Source organism: Microplitis demolitor, chromosome 2 (assembly GCF_026212275.2).
Source record: "Microplitis demolitor isolate Queensland-Clemson2020A chromosome 2, iyMicDemo2.1a, whole genome shotgun sequence".
In the NCBI taxonomy this organism is placed as follows: Eukaryota; Metazoa; Arthropoda; class Insecta; order Hymenoptera; family Braconidae; genus Microplitis; species Microplitis demolitor.
This window is the reverse complement of record NC_068546.1, coordinates 22,632,183-22,653,592: the sequence shown is the minus strand read 5'-3', so window position 1 is coordinate 22,653,592 and position 21,410 is coordinate 22,632,183. Positions and strand designations below refer to the sequence as shown.

Sequence of the window (21,410 nt, the reverse complement as noted above, 5' to 3'; positions counted from 1 at the left end):
ACTAGTTGATATTTATTCCTCGTGGTCTGGACCTTGCGTCGCGATGGTGTCAACTCTGAAGAAAATAAAAGTCGAGTTAGGAGGTGACTTGCTAAATTATGCCATCGCCCAAAATGATGACATTGATGCGCTAGAAAGATTTCGTGGACGAAGCGAACCTGTTTGGATGTTCCTCCAAAATGGCAAGTCGGTTAATTTGACCTTTGGGTCCGACTGCAAGAATTTGAAAGCCATTTTGGTGCAGGAAATAAAACGCGCTGGAGAAAATGAACTGCCAGAATGGGAACTGAGACCTGAGGATCCTTGTCCAGCTGAAGCTGATAAATTCGGTGACTTTGATTGGAGAAAACAGAGGGAGAAAGAAAAGTTGGCTAGAGATGAAGACGAAAAACGTAAAAGGTATGAAGAGTACATGGAACAGATGACCATTGAGTTGAGTGAAGAAACGGCGCTAATTATATTCCCTTGGATATTTATGGACGATCATGGCCATCAGAAAGACAAGGAACAGAGCCCGCCGTATTTAGAATTGATGTACCGAGTATTGCCGGATAGATTCGACGTATTGGAGCAGACTCGGATACAGCTGACTGAAGATATCGTCGAGAAGATGTTTGTTGAAAGCCAAGTGCCGCTGACAGACGGTTTGTTGATGAGATTCATCGAGGGCGAGAGTGTGGCGATGAGATTGAAAGCTAAAGCGCCACCAGCAGATTGGCCAGTTCCTTATCCGTTTATCGGTTCAGAGGGCAAGAGATGTCCAGTTAGAGCTATCGATGACGCGGAGAATTTCATCAGATACGTGGTACAAGAAGCCGTGTCCACCAGAGACGACAAGCGACTGAGTTTCGTGCAGAGATACAGCCTCGTAATTGAGAATGAAGAGAATGAAGACCAAGATGGAGATGAATCCAGCGAAACTGTTTATCCCCCCGTCTGGTTTCCCTCAAATGCCAGGTCAAAAGTTCACGTTTTCAAGACACTTTTCCCAGGTTACATGGAAAAAGCCCATGGTTACAAACCAGTAAAACAGGCGGCACGATTTGTATTCAAATTTGACATCTTTAAGCTGCCAATTGTCAGAGAAAATTGCCGGATGTTTCCCGATGCTATTGATCACTTTGGAATTTTCGAGTCCGATGATCCAAATTCTACAAGACTCGCGTCGACTCCTGACACTGAAGCTTTTGATGGACAATCGTATGGGCAAATTATAATAATAGTAATGAGGAAACTAAACGACGCGGTTTTTCTATCATTTGCTGGAAATTATCCAATTTATATCGAAGATAATGTTATTGAAGTTGCGAGAATTATTGAGGAATATTTTCCGACGGTTCCAGATGCTGAGCAACAAGAGGAAGAGGAAGAAGAAGAAGAAGAAGAGGAAGAGGAAGAGGAAGAAAATTATCGAGAATACGAAGAATCACTTGATTGAATAAATAATGAAAAATTAGTAGACGATGATAAAAATATCTGTAGAAGGTTAATGATATTAAAGTGTCATAATTACTGGCCTGCCTCAATAATCTATTTTTAATATTTTAGCTGTAATAACCCGTCGTTTACACAGTAGTTAAGTCACTACTCCTTCCCATGTGTATCAACCCCATGAAGTTCGAAGGTCGCGGGGAACTGATTACTGCGCGGCAGCGTACTGCGCATCACTCCTTCCTTCCGGACGCATGCGCATCTAAAAAAATGATTTACCGCGCGTGCGTATGAGTTTCGCGTATAAAAGCCGTTAAGATCTTGCGCAGAGCTTCAGTCGCGATCTTTCTGTCGTGAGTGATTTAACAGTTTTAGCGGTAAAATCAAAACTTCCGATGTCTCGTTACCAAACGCGGTGTTGTGTCTGTGTTTCAAATAATTATTTATGTCTTTTAAAATAATTTTTTAAAAATTTGTTTAACTGTTAGCGGGGTAAAGTCCTATGAACTTTGAACAAGTGAAAAATATAATATTTTAAATTTACAACCGACAATGGTCATCAATAACGTCATAATGCCATCGTTTACCACAACACGGCATTCGCTTTTCTCTAAAATCCGCCCAGAGGTATTTTATTTAATTAACATTTTTTTTTTTTTTTATCACTTAAATAAATTGCTGTCATTATTCATTGTTCTGCCTGCAAAGGTAAACAAAAACAAGCAAATAATTATTTGCAAGAGATATTTAATGAAAACTCAAGGACTTCAAGTCTCGAAACTTGGATCCATAAAAGACCTTGAACCTCATGTATAAAAGTAAAAGAGTTAAATAATCATCCACATATTCAGTTATTTTCGCTCCATTCACTTCAATAGAGTCTGGATTTGAGCTTTTTTTTTTTTTTTTTTACGAATATTCCTTTTTTTAAACTTATTTTCTTGTGATTCTTCTCAGCTCTTGGCATAACACCAACTTGTTTTGTTTAATATAATTGGCTAGTGTGTAACGTTTGCCAATTGATTTCTTTGAATTGACGTTTGAATAAAAATACAATAATCATAATAATTTTTTACTGAACATTAAGAATTATTCTTACATTCAAACATTGAAAAAAATTTCATTTTTATAAAAAATATTTAAAGTTCACGGGTTTAAAAGTTACCGCCTTTTGAAAAAAATTTTTTTTTTTTTCAATTTAATTTACAACTTACACTTAAAATAATGATATCTCCTAAACTATTGAACTTATGACATTTTTTAATCAGACAAAATTTGTAGGAAATTAAATTTCCTACAATTTTAGTCCTTTGAAAAAATTATCTAAGACCAAGCGTTCAAAAGTTACAGCCGTTTGAAAAAAAATTCGAATTTTCTTTTCAAATGTCTAATTTACAATTCACACTTGAAATGACTATATCTCCTAAACTATCAAACTTATGACATTTTTTAATGAGACAAAATTTGTAGAAAATTAAATTTCCTATAATTTTAGTCCTTTAAAAAAATTTTCTAAGACCAAGCGTTCAAAAGTTACAGTCGTTTGAAAAAAAAAATCTAATTTTCTTTTCAAATTTTGAATATAAAGCCCACTTAAAGAGACTATATCTTAAACTATTGCTTCTATACCATTTTGTAATAATCCAAAATTAGTACAAAATTAAATTTCCTATCCAATGACCATAACATCAACATCTCTATTAATTACCAAAATATCACATCACAAAAAAAAATTCTTGAATTTCGAATTTACAAAAAAATAATTTTAAAAATACCCAATAATAATAACAGTCAACAATAATAAAGAAAAATTTATTGGACAAGAGAAAGTAAAGTGAAATTCCAACGTAAAAAAACCAGCTCAACAATATAAAAAATATTTTGTAAGAGGTATGACGTCTGTAGACGTAATTTTGAATCGAATTGATAAAAAAATCTATTGAAAGCAACTAAGTATGTTAAAATATTCAAAGTATTTAATATTTGAGTGTCTGGTTACTTAAAAGTAATTAATAAAACTTTCAAGAGTATAAATTCGACGGAGGCTTTCCATATTGCCAGTTATCGCGGTTTAAACTCTTGAAAACTAGGTTCTGAAACTATAAATAGTTACAAACATATCCACATTTCTTCGTACAAAATTTAAGCGCGAGTTTATCCATATTTAAACTTCTCATTATTTTATTTAAATATATTTTGTTTTATAAAAATATAAAATAGACCAGACCGGATGTATTTAATCCAAGTAGTGATAGAATTTGTTGCTCTTGGGTCCATCAGGGCGCGAGTAATTGCCACGAGCCACGCACGCGGCATGTCTGACCTTTTTACTCTCTTTTTAATTGGATCATATCAACCGGAAGTTCTTTCTTAATTGTCTACTTCTCCCAAAATTCCAGAGCCCTGAAAAAAAAAAAAAATCTTACTCTTGACCACTTGAAGTTTATTAATAAAAATTATCTCTTGATAATTTTTGAAATACTTTAGGGTTTAAAATCTGGTTTAAAACTTTCTTAGTTGCGCAATTTATTAAGACACTGCCAGTTTTTTCGCAATTTAATTGCATTATAAATTTTTGATAAAATTCATTTCTATATATGGATTTGTAATTTTTTTTTTTTTTTATATATTTATTATAAATTATCTGAAAAATGAATTTATTAACGAGTAATTAATTTGAATCCATTACGATCAGGATCTAATCTAAAGAACTCGAGGTTACATTGCATTAATTTATTGCTAAAAGTAAATATATAAATATATATAAAGTAACCAGTGGCATTACTGATGTTGATATCTTTGATGATTGTTGGTACACTACACTAGCACTGCAGACAAGAGTGCGTCCCGCAAAGTGAATCAAAGAAAATGCCGCCGTTTATTAACTGATACCGCACTCGCATTTTATGCACGAGGTCAAATGAGGAATCTCGGTTAGATAACTTGCTATAAACAAATTATGAAACTTAACATAATTATTTTTCATATTTTATAAATAATCAATTACTGTTATTTTTTTTTTTTTAAATACTCCAGTTTTTTTTTTTTTATTTCACTAATAAGGGCTTCAAATAATTCACGTCAATTAAAATTCCTCAGTGACTCATTGAAATATTTAATAACTGAAATACTTTTCGTCATCAAGTATCATTTTTTTTACCCTAATTATTATTATTGTTAGTAATAATAATAATAATAATTTTACCGCAAATTTAAAATTTAAAAAAAGTAATATTTCATTTTTTTAATTATTTAAATTATAAATGGCTGTAACTTTTAAATGAGTGGTCTTAGGAGATTTTTTATAAGGACTAAAATTGTAGGAAATTAAATTTCCGATAAATTTTGTCTAATTAAAAAATAGCGTAGAATCAATAGTTTAGAAGATATAGTCATTTTAAATTTAAGGTGTTAATTAAATATTTAAAAAATGAATTATAATTTTTTTCAAATGGCTGTAACTTTTGAACGCTTGGTTTTAAAGGATTTTTTATAGAAACTAAAATTGTAGAAAATTAAATTTCCTATAAATTTTATCTGATTAAAAAATCTTGTAAAGTCAATAGTTTAAAAGATATAGTCGTTTTAAATAAAAGATGTCAATTTATTCCTACGGCGGCAATTTTAAAAATTCAAATCCTTAAAAAATTTAAACCAGGACTAAAATTCTGAAAAATAAAATTTATATTTTATAGTCCACTTTAAATGTCTACTATACTTTAAGATATTACTAATCAAATTTAAAAATTATTATTATTATTATTATTTTCTCCGAACAGCCGCGACCGTTACATTGCATTAATAAAAAAATATATGGTGGGAGAATATATGAATGAATATGATTCATCGTGATAGTAACATAACAACCGGAAATACAAGGCCGCATTTTTATTTTTTTCTTCATCAAAATTAATGAATTAATTGTTTTGATAATTATCAATACTAAATAATAATTAAAAAAAAAAAAAAAACAACCGGAAGTCGAGGAAATAAATTTTAATTAAATTAGAAATTGTGTTTTATAATTATTTATTTTTATTTTAATTTTCATATCAGTTATATAAAAATGTATGTGAAATAAAAAATATAATTTTCTCCGCGTTTTATATTCGCGATACGTACGATTACGCGTTCGAAGAGTATAATAATCGCATGACCGCACCTCTTACTTTTATCCACACAATTTACTCTGCAATACAATATACTATAACATTAAATATATGAGTAAGCAAAAGAAAAAAAAACGGAATGAAGACTCATCTAAGATTGCAATCATAGTCTCGAACTGAATTTGCGATAAAGTTGATTCATCCGGGATACCCTTTCTTCTAAATATATATATACATCTCTACATATATATGCATATATTTAACTCCTTTTATTTCGCTATATTTATTATTATTATCATATTTTATTTTATTAATGAATTTCGTTAACCTGAGATCGCTTGCCGCTGAATCACCGGGCGTTTGTCGAAAAATTTTTTAAGTGGCATCATTGAAGATTGAAAACAAATTATCATTCATGAGTCACCCGTGGATTCAGACAAGTTGGTGGTATTATATTATTATAGTCGCCTCAAACATCTCGCGGCGATGATAATAATAATATAATAATAACAATAATAATAATAATAAAAATGATAATGATGTTTGTGATGTAACGTCACATGTGACGTCGCGGTGACGTTTATTTACTAATACAAATATGTATATATATGTTTAAATTATATATTTTTATATATTAAGGTACCTTGATCTCGATTTTTTATAAACATTTTTTTTGTCCATAAAAATATTTTTAAATTTTATCTGTGAATCTTCTGCAGTTTGAGATTAAAGTCAAATAATTTTTTAACATAAAAAAATTTTCGCAATTACTTCTGTTATGGTCTGTAATAAAAACTTTTTTTTTTTAATTAATACAAGATTTGAAAATTTAAAAAAAAAATTCAAATTTCGCGGGCAATTTTTGAATTTAAAAAAAATTTTTAAATATTGGAGCTCTAGTTATTAATTTAAAAATTATTTAAATCAATTAAATTTAAAAATATTTTTAAATTTTATCTGTGAATTTTCTGCAGTTTGAGATTAAAGTCAAATAATTTTTTAACATAAAAAAATTTTTGCAATTACTTCTGTTATTGTCTGTAATAAAAACTTTTTTTTTTTAATTAATAAAAGATTTGAAAATTTAAAAAAAAAATTCAAATTTCGCGGGCAATTTTTGAATTTAAAAAAAATTTTAAATATTGGAGCTCTAGTTATTAATTTAAAAATTATTGAAATCAATTAAATTTAAAAATATTTTTAAATTTTATCTGTGAATCTTCTGCAGTTTGAGATTAAAGTCAAATAATTTTTTAACATAAAAAAATTTTTGCAATTACTTCTGTTATGGTCTGTAATAAAATCCTTTTTTTTTAATTAATAAAAGATTTGAAAATTAAAAAAAATAAATTCAAATTTCGCGGGCAATTTTTGAATTTAAAAAAAATTTTAAATATTGGAGCTCTAGTTATTAATTTAAAAATTATTTAAATCAATGAAATTTAAAAGTATTTTTATTTGATAAAACTTTTTTAAAATTTCTGTAATCAAACTAATAACTCTTAATTAATTAGATACGTACTCATATAAAAACATAGAAAGAAAAAAAAAATGATGATTAAAAATGAACAGAAGCTTTGACTGAATAATTAAATAAATAAAATTCTAAAAATACTTAATGATTAAATTTTATTACATAATATTCCAGATTATGAATAATAAAATGTCCTCAATATATATTTATACAAAGCGCCACAATACAAATTCCTCGAAAACCCATTTTTATTTCAATAACTTTATAAATATTAACATTCTGACAGAACTTGTCATTTTTCCCTGAAGCCGAGTCATGAACTCAAATTTAAAAATATGTAAAAAGCAACAAAAAATATATGAAGGGTTCATAATCATACAAGGTACAATATATATAATAATATACACACATACATACATACATATATATATATATAAAAAAAAAAAAAAAAAAAAAAAAAAACAGGAGATGCCAAGCATGTCTTCACGCAAGATGACTCAGAATAACGATAGACGCCACTGATTTTCTCATATTTATTATATATTTCATTAAATACTTTTTACTTCCCATTCAATCATTGGCGCTATAAATAAACTCAAAAAAATGAATTTAAAAATCAATACGATAAATTGAATCGTTATCAGATAAGGTCGCTTCCTTTATTTTGTCACCTTCCGGTTACTCTTATTTTATTAAAATTATATAGATGTAACAAACACCTGATTTCTTATATACATTACACATTACACCTCTCTCTTTTTCTTAAACAAATATTAAGTCAAAGTAATGTCACACTCTCTCATTCTCATTACTATCTTCGTGACACTGGCGCGCCGGCGATGAATCACCGACTCGCGCCTTCGAAGAATTTATTCACGCGAGATTACAAATAAAAAAAAACATTTTTTTTAAGAGTAGGGAGGTATACATGTATGCTATATCTTCTCTAGTCTTTCTCAAGTGTCGATCCGATGAAAAACGATCAATTACAGCTGATCTAAAGACAGTTAATTCGTGAGTGTCATTCAGTCGAGATCAAGACATTAAACCTTTTTTTTATTAAATAATTCGATTATTGAATCATCGGCAATTAATTATCTCTTATCGATCATCTATTGGTTGAATTTAATTAAATAAGTTTTTTAAAATGGAATAATTAAGATGCCGTCGTTTTATCCGGATATCCGAGTCTTTCTTCCGTTGTACGTGAGATGAATCATTTTTATATATTTTATATTTAATAATTGTCATTATTTTTATTGCAAGTGATAAATAATAATAAGAATAATAATAAACGTTAATGAATTATTACAATAACAACTCGCGGAATTTCCGTGAACTTAAGCGCGGATTTTTAAAACCAGCTGTAAGTTTTTTTTTCATTAAATAATTTTTTTTTTAATGTCATGATTTTTTTTAATTTTGTTGAATATTAAATTATAATAAAAATGTGTGTGAATGAGACAAGCGGGAACTTTTAAAATTTTGAAATAAATAAAAAAAATTTAAGAAAAATAAAAATAAAAAAATGCGTGTTTAGATAAATGAAAAATCTGTACGCGCATTTTTTTTAAATTTCATTATTTTAATTAATTAATTAATTAATTTATAATTTATAAATTGTCTAATTCCTGCAGACATCAGAAAAATTATAAATTATAAATAAATAGAGTAAATAATTAAAAAAAAAATATTTAGAAAAAATGCACTAACTAATTTTTTAATTTTGTAAATGCGCATTTTTTTTAAATTTTCAAAATTAATTATTTACTCTATTTATTAATAATTTAAAATTTAAAAATTGTCTCATTGTAAATGTAGCAGACAGACAAATTAAAAATTATAAATAAAAGGAGTAAATAATTAAAAAAAAAATATTTAGAAAAAATGCACTTATTAATTTTTTAATTTTGTAAATGCGCATTTTTTTTGTAATTTTCAAAATTAATTATTTACTCTATTTATTAATAATTTAAAATTCAAAAATTGTCTCATTGTAAATGTAGCAGACAGACAAATTTAAAATTATGAATAAATAGAGTAAATAATTAAAAAAAAAATATTTTAAAAAAATGCACTTATTAATTTTTCAATTTTGTAAATGCGCATTTTTTTTAAATTTTCAAAATTAATTATTTACTCTATTTATTTATAATTTAAAATTCGTGTGCTATATTGATACTCATTAAAAATATATGATTTAAACAAAATATAAAATATATTAGTTATTTATTAAAACACCAGCGTCGTCGAGGAATTATCTGTCAGTTACAATACATGTATTTATAATAAAAATTAAAAAAAAAAGTGTACATTGTATTGGAATTCCTGTACGAGTAATGGATAACTTTTCAGCTGTTCTTTGCGTCAGTTGTCTTTGTTTGAGTTAAACTTATTTTATTATTACGATAACGTGTGAAGAAAAATAAAGAGTGTGTGACTTTAAATACTAAATGGAAATGAAATAATTATTCGATGAGTCAATTATCGCAGATGATTGTTATTGATTTTGTACTTAATTTTTATTAAAAATTTACTTTTGTTGATTAGAGCTCGAGTGGCAAGAAAATTAATTGATAAATTATTTGTAGAATTTAATTAACATGGGGGGAAGGGGGTAATATGGGTTTTTAAGTGAAGAAAACAACTTTTTAGGTTTTGATGATGATGATGGAGTGAAGTTAAATGGTATGTTCATGTACCGGAGGCTGCGTAGCTGAGCAGTTGTCTTCCCATTCTCTTTCGCTGGCATACCGACCAGACGGCATTCCTGTTTTGTCTTCACTCTCAAAAGGCCGTGACGTTTATTTTTTTCACGTGCAAAAATCTACCAAATGACATTTTTTAAGTTTTACAACATTCCGATCATTACATTCCATGTTTTCTTTTTTTTTCAATGTTCATTTTTTTATTTTATTAAAAATTTTTTATTTTTAAAAAGAGAAATTACGCAAAAATTTTTAGTTATTTAATACTGAAAAAAAAAAAAAAAAAAAAAAAAAAAAAAAAACAATTTTTTTAAAAATCCAAGTTATTAAATTTTTTTTTTATTACTCATAAATAAACAAATTTATTTAAACACTTTTTTAGCGGCAATAAATTTAATTTACGCTTTAAACATTTATTTATGATTTATTAAAATAATTTTTTTAAGATTTAAATTAAAAATAAATTCTAAATGTCAATAAATTATTTTTTATCTTTGCAACCTTATAAAAATTATGGAAAAATTTTTTATCACTCATAAATAAATAAATTAAAAGTTGGAATACTTCCTAATTTTTTTTAACAAAAAAAAAATCGATTTATTAAATATTTATATTGTTTTTTTATCATAACTGAAAAACTATCAACTTTACCGCAAAAATTTATTAAATACTTTTTGTAGAGGATTAAATTTCCTACAAAAAATCTCTCTTAGTTTTTTTCATAAGTCTCATAGTTTCCGAGTTATCATTTTTCTAAAAAACCAAAATTGAATAGTAAGCAATTAAACCCAGACTCCAAATATGAAAACTACTCGTAATTTGAAATCTATTAGACTTACAAAAAAAATCAAAGAGACCTTTTTTGTAGCAAATTAAATTTCCTACAAAAAAGCTATTTAAGTTTTTTTCATAAGTCTCATAGTTTCCGAGTTATCATCTTACTAAAAAATCAAAATTGAATAGTAAACAATTATATTCAGACTTTAAATATAAAAACTACTTGTAATTTGAAATCTATCAGACTTACAAAAAAAATCAAAGAGACCTTTTTTGTAGCAAATTAAATTTCCTACAAAAAAGATCTTATAGTTTTTTCTCATAAGTCTAATAGTTTGCAAGATATTCAAAGTTTTGCTCCAAAAAAAAATAATTTCATCTCACACAAGCTAATTAAATGTAATTACTCCAATTGAAATAATATCTTGATTAAAAATATAAACATATATTCATATTCTTACAGTTCCCAAGACCACAGACCTTGAAAAAAAAATAAAAAATGAAAAATCATAACAATACTCCATGTAACAAAATCTTGCAAAGCAACACACATGCACCTTACATGTTTTAAAAAGTAATTAAATAAAAATAATAAACATTGATAATAGAAATAAAAAATGAAAAAATAAAGGCAAAGTAATATTACCTAATCTCGAGTTTCATGGATCACCACCACGTGTAGCGGCGCTTAGATCGTTACGAATAATAATTCTCCCACTATAAGGAGATACATCAGTACATGTTCAGACATACACGCAATTATCCACGTATCGTGATTTGTATTTGACGTTCAACAACAACAATAATAATAATATGGAGAAGAAAAAAATAAAAAATCCACTAACGAACATAACTGTCATTCAATGCCCGTACCAGTGGTTTTAAACTGAAAAATGTGTCCGTGCAAAACAGACGTTAAATATAAATATAATTTAAAAATAAAATGTGTTACAAAAAGTAAAAGTTGATACAAAGATTACCCGAAGAAGAGCACGGATCGGAAATTGTGTCAAGGTCTCGTCTCTAAAAGTAAAAGGGACAAAGGGCGTGTTAATTTATTTAATGTCGTAAAAAATTTAACTACGCACGCATTAATTTTTATTTTCTTGTTTATACATATGTATATGTTTATATATTATTTTATATATCAATACAATATTGGCTATCGTAGATCGGTGTTTTTCTCACCGATATTTCCACGTGGGCAGAATCGCGTGACGTATTTTTTTTATTCGCTCTCACGTGTTATTTCTACCTCGCGTTCTCTCATGAATTTTATTACATATATATATAGATATATATGTATAGGTATTTATATATTTTTATCATCGTATCATTTAAACTCCAATACGGACATTCCACTTAAACGTGATTCGATGTCGGCTAGACGTTCGAGACATTCGAGAAAGATCGAATTAAATATTTATATCCCGCGTAAAAATCAAATGTCACGTGCGTATTTTTTTAAAATTTTTTATTTTTACTATTAAAGTACTGGCCGATAAATTTTAACTCCACTTTATTTTTAAGGTGTGATATTTTTTTTTTGTTTAATTAAAAATTCTGTCATAAATTTTAATTTTTTGTTTGCATAATTAATAATAAACATATGACTTTTTTATTTGAATTACAGATGTCGGAATTTCCGAGCGAACTCGAAAACGGAGATATCCGTTCTCGAGCTGGAATACAACTCGATATAAACAAAGACTTTCCATCTAAAAATAATTTTGGGACGAGAACACACCCACAGACCTCGGCATTATCACAGGTATTAATTTATCCATTTTTAAAATAATAATAATAATAATAATAAATTTATACTTTTAAAAATACCTCTATTATATTACACTTTTTATTATCATCATTATCTTTCTTTAGTAAATATTTTTTTTGTAAACTTACATTACAACTGTATAAATTTCGTGGAATTCAAATTTCCCTCCTTTATTATTTAAAAAAAAGAAAAAAAATTACAATAACAAATAAAAAATATAAATAAATGAAAATTTTTCAGTAAATTTACTAAGAACCAAAAATAAACTCAAAAATTTGTCAGCAAATATTTAAATCTGCTGCTTTTTAAATTTTTATTTATAACCGCGGGAAAATTAATTATTTGAAATTTAATTGGCGGTAAATAAATTGAGTCAAAAAAATGAAATAAATAAATTGAAAGAAAAGAGAAGAAAGTAAAGTAATATTTAAGGGAAATGTTTTAGTCACTTGCATAATGTCCTCTACCTTGAATGCAAAATTGGCGAGTGGTCAAAACTCGGTGCCAATTAAAATTTTTTTATTATTTTAAACCTTAAAGATTAACTGATACAGACAGATGGATGAGTATGTGGTGTCTATCTGGTATAGACAGGTGTTAATTTTCTGAAGGGACTGGTGTTAAATAGCATCCTTGGCATTCTAACGTCGGCTTTAAACCCCGTGGGTTGCTCGTCGAAATGAGTCACGGGCTCTGAATAAAATTGGAAATAGAATTTTATTTAAGTTTCTCGTAGCTGTGATATATAATTCTTTTTTTATCGTTCACAGAGGCACCAGAGCCAAGGTGGTAGCAGCAGTAGTAGCAGCAGCAGCACCACGAGCAGTTCGAGCAGCACCAAAACCAGGAGCGTACTGTCAACAATAACATCGTCTTCGAAAAAAGAGTTGAATGCTGTCAAAACAAATATCACTGACTTACGTACTGGGATTGATGAAATGAAGACCATTTACTCTAGATCACACCGGGCGCACAATCTCGACAGGTAAATTCATAAATTTTCTTTCAATTTTTTAATTTTTATTTAAATTTTCTAACTTATATTTTTTTTTAAATTAGGGATGGAAGCGCGAGTATTACTGATGATGACCAGCCAGTTGTCACCTTCCCAGACTCGGACACTCCATCACCGACGAGTTTAAGACCCAGAAACATGAGCATCGACTCGACATCCCAACTGGACCCGCTAAATTCCTTCAGCGATTTGCATCACATCAACACGCCGATAAATATATCGAGCATCGGGTTGGCCGGTCAGGAGAGCATGAAGTTTGAAGAGAAAAAAATGACAAGCACGTCGACTACCAAGGTAAAAATCTCAGGTGACGATTGATTAGCTAATAAAAAATGTATATTTGTCCGGCAGGTCGAGGTTATTAAGACAAATTAGTTGCGTAAATAAACAGTGCCAATGATTTATTATTTTACATTTTAGCTGGTCACGGACAGATTCAGTGCGGAGAAAGCGACCGCTAATTGCGAGGAGATGAGAGCACTGCAAGCTGGAGATGTATCTTACAAAGAAGAAAGTGCAGCGACTGCTGCAAGAGCGCGGGTTGAAGTAGATGGAGTGTCTGCTGAAAAAAGCGTCGCTACTGCACGGGTAATTTCGAGTTTTTATATCTACTAAAATAAGTCTTACGCTAACGCTAAATTTATTTTTCGCGGTAAACTGAGTTTGGGAGTTGACGCGGTTCAGGTTGCGCTTAGCAACCCGCGGTCGATATGAAACTACTGAGGGGTTGCTTTTATAGATGTAGTCACAGTATAGCTAGTGGGTGAAAACTAGTGGTCTAGTATAATGGGCCCGAGACTTTCCCGACTGTCGAAATATTTAAATGTCGACTCACCGTCTTTGCAAAGTTCTCCGAAACTCGGGCAGCGGCTTGACTTGGTACCGATTTTGTAATTTATTTATTTTAATAATTAGCAGTAATTTAAGTTAGTTGATGTCGTTGCTTGACTCGTAAATAAAAATAAGACTACTTTATATATGTATATATAAGACAGATACGATGAATGACGTATGGATTTGTCGTGATAAAATTAAACGTTTTCCGTCATTGATGTTGACGGTGGGGACGTCCCACTCTTTTAAAATTCTCACTAATACTAAATCTATCAGACACTACATTGGCTCTTCTTTTATCCGCGTAGAGTGAGTACATCTGCGTATTTGTTAAAAACGTTTGATGTACGATTGTACTTTTTATTTTATTTTAAATTTACGAATCAGTAATTCGCGTGTTGTCTAATATGAGCGTACCGTGGCCAGTGAACAGACGAATCCACGGTTCCGCGCTAAACGCCCTGGTAAAGTTCATCGATATTTGAAATATAAAAAAAAAAAAAAAATAAAAGTGCTGAGCGAGATTCTTGGGCACTGATGCGGGACTTATATTTAGAATTGAAATTTTCCGAGCGTGAATCACTTTTCTATCAAACGATTTATACATTTATTTATTTTTTGTTTCAGGAACAGCGAAGTCTTAAGGCTGCTAATCTTTCCCATCAGGAGAGCAACAATTTGGCAGCATCTAGCATGAAACTACAAAGCGATTCCTTTAGTTCTGAGAAGGTAACTTTATCATGAGTTAAATTTCTTATCTCATGTTACATAAAATGATATCACGCATAGCTTTTATATCTTGACAAGCTGATATTAGCGAGTCGAGTCGTAATAAGTGCTAATAAAATAGTAAATTCAATTAAAAATTAAATAGCAAATAGAACTGGGACTGGTATCCAACAGTTTAGGTTGCTATTGATTTAGATAATTCATTTCTGCTGATGACATCATCGATACTAACGTGAGATTTAAGAATTTTTAATTAAACGTTGGCGTGATTTCAAAAATTCATGACTGTTAATTTGATGTTATTTAAATTGTCTATTAATTATCTATAATTGTGATAAACTTTATTATTCATATGTTTATAAATCACTTGAGTTTAATTTTTACTCAAGGCTGTAATTAATTTAAATAATTAATAACAAATATTTTATTTCTAATTAAGTAAATTATTTAAATTGCAGACGGCGATGGCAGCGCAGCAGCAAAGACAAACAGTAACGTCATCAGGAATTTCAAACCAGAAATATATGACATCATCTTCACAGTCAAGTGTAACGATAGCTTCCTCAAAAGAAGTTACTTCCTCGACGGCTGCTTTGATAACAGCGGCATCGGCTGTCAATCATTTGCTAAATGGGCCTTATACTGAAGACGATTTATTAGCACTGCCACTAGATGATTTGACGCAGCTCTGTACCAATGCCACTGCCCAAGATGTCGAAAAAGCGCGGCAAAAATATTCGGCGTTGCTGGATAAATTTGTCGAGTTTTTGAAAAGTTCAACAACAAAAGCTCCATGTTTGCTAAATAAAATTCATAGTATTATTCAAAAAGCCTGGGCAGTACCAACTCACGGTCACGAACTTGGCTACACTCTTTGTAACACACTGAGGATACGCGGCGGGTTAGATTTCATGATAAAAAATTGCGTATCAGCGGATCCAAAGTTACAATTTTCCTCGGCAAGTGTCTTGGAGCAATGCCTGATAACAGAAAATCGCGCTTATGTTGTTGAGCATGGTCTGGATGAGGTTGTCAGTGTCGCCTGCGCGTGCATGAACCCAAAAAATAAAGATTCCAGTTACGCTAGAGTGGGAATCGGTATTCTGGAGCATCTCTTCAAGCACAGTGAGAACACTTGCAGCAAAGTCATTCATCTAGGAGGATTAGAACAGTTGTTATTCGCATGCAGAATGGCTGATGTTGAAATTCTGAGACACTGTGCCAGTGCTCTAGTTAATCTCTCCCTGTACGGAGGCGCAGAGAACCAGGAACTGATGATCAGCAACAAAGTCCCCATTTGGATCTTCCCGCTGGCTTTTCAAAATGATGACAACATAAAATATTACGCGTGTTTGGCCATCGCTGTACTGGTCGCTAACAAAGAAATCGAAGCCGCTGTGCTCCAGTCGGGAGTCCTTGATCTTCTGGAGCCTTTCGTCACCTCGCACAATCCTTCGGAGTTTGCGAAGTCAAATCTGGCTCATGCTCATGGGCAGGCTAAGCAGTGGCTCGAACGCCTGGTGCCGGTTCTCAGTTCAAAGCGAGAAGAAGCCCGGAGTCTTGCGGCGTTTCATTTCTGCATGGAAGCTGGTATCAAAAAGGAACAGGGCAAGACGGATATATTTAGAGATATCGGTGCTATCGAGCCGCTGAAGAAAGTCGCCAGTTGTCCCAATGCAGTCGCTTCTAAGTACGCGGCAAGGGCTCTGACTTTAATTGGTGAAGAAGTTCCACATAAATTGAGCCAACAAGTTCCGCTCTGGTCCTCGGAGGACGTCAAGGAATGGGTCAAACAAATTGGCTTCGGTGAATACTCGCAGAATTTTGTTGACAGCCGAGTAGACGGCGATTTACTTCTTCAGTTGACGGAAGAAAATTTAAAAGAAGACATCGGCTTGACGAATGGCATCAAGAGGAGGCGATTCACCCGCGAATTGCAGAATTTAAAAAAAATGGCTGACTACAGCAGCAAGGACTCGGGTAATTTGAATTCTTTTTTACTGCAAATAGGCCAGGAATTCTCGATATACACTTACAGTCTTCTCAATGCGGGCATTGACAAAGATTATATACAAAATATATCAGAGGATCAGCTGTCAACAGAGTGTGGAATCACAAACAGTATTCACCGAGTGAGAATAATGGATGCTATTAAAAATATGCAGCTGAAAACACTGCCGTCAAATGAACTTGAAGCGCCGGATAAAAATCTTGACGTCTTCGTCAGTTACCGTCGATCAAATGGATCTCAATTGGCTAGTCTTCTCAAAGTCCATTTGCAATTACGCGGGTTCTCGGTGTTTCTTGACGTGGAGAGACTGGAGGCTGGTAAATTTGACAACAATTTGCTGCAAAGTATTCGGCAAGCGAAACATTTTCTGCTGGTTCTGACGACCGACGCGCTCAGCAGATGCATAAATGATGACGAAGGCAAGGACTGGGTCCACCGGGAAATAGTCGCAGCTTTAACGTCCCAGTGTAACATTATTCCAATAATTGACAACTTCCAGTGGCCCCAGGTTGAAGAGTTGCCAGAAGATATGCGCGCTGTCTGTCATTTCAATGGCGTAAGATGGATCCATGACTACCAGGATGCCTGCGTTGACAAATTAGAAAGGTAAGTCTTGATTTATTTATTGTTATTAATGAGTATCTAAATGATGTTTAATTTTTTTAGGTTCATGCGAGGTGACTTGCCACCAGTACGAACAGATACAAGTAATCTAAGACTTGGGTCCAAGGATATCACATCTCCAGGTACACCAGCGAGCTCGAATATGCGGCATCCACCTGCTTACCAAAGAATACCGAGCAACGAAAGCCAGAGCAATAAAGATAATAGTAAAGAAGCTATTAATAAAGACGCTAATAAGAGTTCAGAATGACTAGATGATCCGCCCATAGCTAATAGGTAATTTTTTATTTTAAATTAATATTAAGAATTACTTATGTAAATTCTTTTTTTAATTACACGCAGCCCTAAAGGCGATTAACGGAAGTAGGTTGGTTTGAATATTAACTCTGGGTCGCGTTGGGAATTTTATAAATTTATGGATTTTTATTGGGTCATTTATTTGTGAATTCATAAGGTCAGAGTAGAAAATTTTCTAGGAGAGACAGAAAATATTAATATTAAAAATTAATGTTCATAAATAAATTTGATTTATATTTTTTGAATTCATTTTAAAAATCCCGCCAAATACTTGAATTTTATAAAAATAAATTTCTTGAAAATTTTAAGGTTTCGTTTTGCAAAAATAGCGACGATTGTAAAAATAAAAAATTTAATGTTTAATAGTAACTGGATTTCATAATAATAATAATTTTTTTTTTAAAGATTTAGAAAAACTTCGAGTCCGAGTCGACCAATAGGAATGCCGTCAACTCCATCACGTAAATTTATTTACACAAATCCCGGAAAAAGTCCAGAGCCCAAGAGACCAGCGAGACATCCGTCGTTATCATCGACACGATCGCGCTCGCTGGAACTTCTGGATCAGCCGGAAAAAATAATTAAGAGACTGACAGATAAATCAGAGCCTTCAGCGAGACCGCGGTCACGTAGTCTCGATGATTTTCTTGATGACAATCAATCACCTGTACCAGTACCGGAATCTCTGCAAGAACCAAGTGACGAAAAAGCTAAAGTTGAACCGAGTCCAGTTACTCCTACGTTACCAGTGCCGCGGCCAAGGACTAAGTCAATTAAACTCGAAGTTAATAAATTAAGTAATAAATTTGATTATCCAACAAGACAACTGTCTTTGGATTGTGAAATAACTAAAAGTAAAGTAACTGATTGCTGTGATATAAAAGGACACGGTGATAAAGACATTGATATTAAAAATAATAATAATAATAGTAATAATGATAAGTGTACTCTAGCTAAATCTAAAAGCTGTGGAGCGGGATTAGATGAAAGTGAATCGATATCTTCAAATGAATTTAAAGATAACGTTGTCCAGGGGTCACTCCAATCACTCCAAAGTGATTTGGATAAACGTAAAAATAATTTTATGAACAAATGCGTTAGCAAAATGAGGTCGCTCATTAAAAAAGAAAAATGACCAAGGTGATATATATATCAATATATATAATATATTATATATTATATTAATCATTAATTATTATATATATATATATATATAAGAATTTTATTTAATTGTAAATTTTATGCAACTGACGTCAAATAATTTTTTTTGAACTTCCCGCTATGAAAATTTTAAATTTTCAAAAAAAGTCATCGGTTTTAAACCGATTTTTGGCCATTTTGGCGCCAGTTTTGGACACGAAAAATTTAAATAAAATACCCAATGACAATTAATTATAAAAATGTATACCTAGATACTTTTGTCACTCTGTTATATTGGAATTTTATTTTACACTTCTTCATTAATTAAAATAAAGTATTAACTGTCCAAAAATGGAGCAGCGTTCAAAAATTTTGTTTCAAAGCTCGGAAGCGGGAAGTTTTTAAACTGTTTTTAATATTTTTTTTGCTGAAATTATTTCTAATAAAATTAGACAGCGAAGTTATAAATTTAAAAAAAAAATTGTGCCTGAAATGTGTCTTATAAATTTGAATAACTAAATTATTTAAATCGCGCTTACAATTATAGCTTTATATTTATAAATTTATATATATGTATGCATATTAACGTATATTTTTTTTATATAAATATGAATTGTACTATATTTAAATTGTAAATTAGTTTATCTATATGTTATGTTATATTTTTAAAATTATTTTACCGTACTAAAAAAATTAGTCATTTTAATTACTGATAATATAAAATTGTTAAAAATAATTAATTAATGGCGTTTTAAATTAACGCTTTTTGACCGCAGCTTAATAATATTTTTATTATTATTGTAATATTTTTATTATTTTATTTAACAAGTTGTTAAGATATAAATATATATATATATATATATATATATTAATATAAGTTTTTTTGTATTATTATTGTTAGATATTTTAATTACTAGTTTTTAATTAAATTTAAATAAAAATTTTATCTAAGGCAGATTAATATAATTGTCATATTTTTTATTTATTTTCTTGACTATTAATTTTAATTATTAATTAATATATAAAAATTATAATTAATCAATTAAATTATTTATTGATATTTTATAAAAAAATTCAACAATTAGTTAATTATATTCACAATTAATGAGTTATAGAAAATATAAAACATAAATATATATATAAATTGTCATATTAATAATGTTAGTATTTATAATTTAGTAATAAAAAAATAATCATTGGCCTTAAGGCAATGAATTATCACTTATTTTAATTTGTGACACTTTGTCATTAAAAAATGATCTATCGTCTGTCAAACGAGTGGTAATTTGTCATGATAAACTCATTTATTAATTATATCATCGCGTCCACGGAGCCTTCGCATAAGTATCATGTCTCTGTGCATCAAAGTTACTCTTTTGCAATGATACGCTAGTAAAACAGCGTCTTCAAAAAATTGCACGAGATACATTTCCGTCGCTTCTTGAAGTGCTTCGAGTGCTGTCGCTTGCATTCTATAAATATCAATTTTTTTTCATTTATCTGTTATCAATTAGTACTCCGGATTTATAATTTTGAAAAAATAATTAATGATTCTAGTAATTACAACTAGTTTATTTTTTTTATTGAGGCTCCAATTACTGGCGCCATAATTTATAGTTTTTAAACTTTTAAAAAAGTGCCGCCAATTCTGATAATGAAAGGAGACGTCTAATAATTTTTATGTCCCCATTAATGAAACACTTATAATTAAAATAAATTATTGAAAGTACTTAGGATGTATTTTAATTTTTTTTGGCGGCAATTAATTTTAAATTTAAAAGACTAATTTTTAGAAACTGCGCCCGCTATCTTGTCACCATTAATTGTGTTTTTTAGTTTTATTTAAATTAAAAAATATTCTTACCTATCGATACCTTGCCTTGGAAAAAGTTCGTGCATAATTTCACGTACTAGCCTTGAAAATGGTAACTTAGGTATCAGTAATTTTGTTGATCTTCTTAAATATCTTATTTCTTGTAGTGCGCGTACTCCATTTCTTACTCTACGATTTTTATTAACGACAACTTCTGTCTAAAATAAATAAAATAATAAATTAATTAAAAAACAATTTAATTTTTAATAAATTAAATTTTTTATTTTTTTGAGTAATTTTCAAGTTCAAAAAACAAAATAATTATTATTTAAAATTCAAAATTCACTTACTCGATTAGATTTCCGTTGCTTTGATGAATTCGACGATCTTTTGGAGCTTGAATAATTAAATTACATAATTAAAAATCAAATTACATAAAAAAGTAAATAAATTTATAACCTACAAACCTGGGAGTGTTAGATTTTCTCCGCACCATTTTTAAATTAAATAAAATAAGAAAAAAAAAAATGACACTAAAAATAATTATGAAAAAAATATATATTTATAATTGCATATAACTAATATATTTTTTTAAGTCGTTTGTAATTAATAATTGTTTGTAAATAAAACGAAATCATAACAAAATAATTGCCGTTGACAAAAATCCCCGA

At 29.7% G+C, this 21,410-nt stretch overlaps 3 protein-coding genes across 9 annotated transcripts in view; 2 read left to right on the top strand and 1 right to left on the bottom strand.

The window, feature by feature from the left end:
• The window catches only part of LOC103579779 (NAD(+) hydrolase sarm1), a 27,853-nt gene extending 9,572 nt beyond the window's left edge, over positions 1-18,281 (top strand). For 2 of the 6 annotated variants that reach the window (XM_008561302.3, XM_014445333.2), the window contains exons 2-9: positions 12,133-12,270; positions 13,047-13,261; positions 13,336-13,585; positions 13,712-13,879; positions 14,753-14,854; positions 15,313-17,471; positions 17,532-17,765; positions 18,192-18,281. In XM_008561302.3, the coding sequence (XP_008559524.2) occupies positions 12,133-12,270; positions 13,047-13,261; positions 13,336-13,585; positions 13,712-13,879; positions 14,753-14,854; positions 15,313-17,471; positions 17,532-17,739 (3,240 nt within the window). In that variant the 3' untranslated portion in view covers positions 17,740-17,765; positions 18,192-18,281. The other 4 variants (XM_014445329.2, XM_014445332.2, XM_014445330.2 and 1 more) reach the window with 4 other exon arrangements.
• Positions 3,321-21,410, bottom strand: LOC103579780 (uncharacterized). 2 transcript variants are annotated; one of them, XM_008561304.2, is made up of 4 exons: positions 21,207-21,410; positions 21,090-21,135; positions 20,791-20,957; positions 3,321-3,834 (listed from the first exon to the last, which is right to left on the bottom strand). In XM_008561304.2, exons 1-4 carry the CDS (start codon positions 21,233-21,235, stop codon positions 3,810-3,812), a joined length of 267 nt encoding a protein of 88 aa, XP_008559526.1. In that variant the 5' UTR covers positions 21,236-21,410; the 3' UTR covers positions 3,321-3,809. The 2 variants fall into 2 exon arrangements, with proteins under 2 accessions (XP_008559526.1, XP_008559525.1); XM_008561303.3 differs by lacking the exon at positions 3,321-3,834 and adding an exon at positions 20,079-20,398.
• On the top strand, positions 18,229-18,921 carry LOC128668986 (uncharacterized). Its single transcript, XM_053742859.1, has one exon. The coding sequence runs from the start codon at positions 18,229-18,231 to the stop codon at positions 18,919-18,921; it is 693 nt and encodes a 230-aa protein (XP_053598834.1).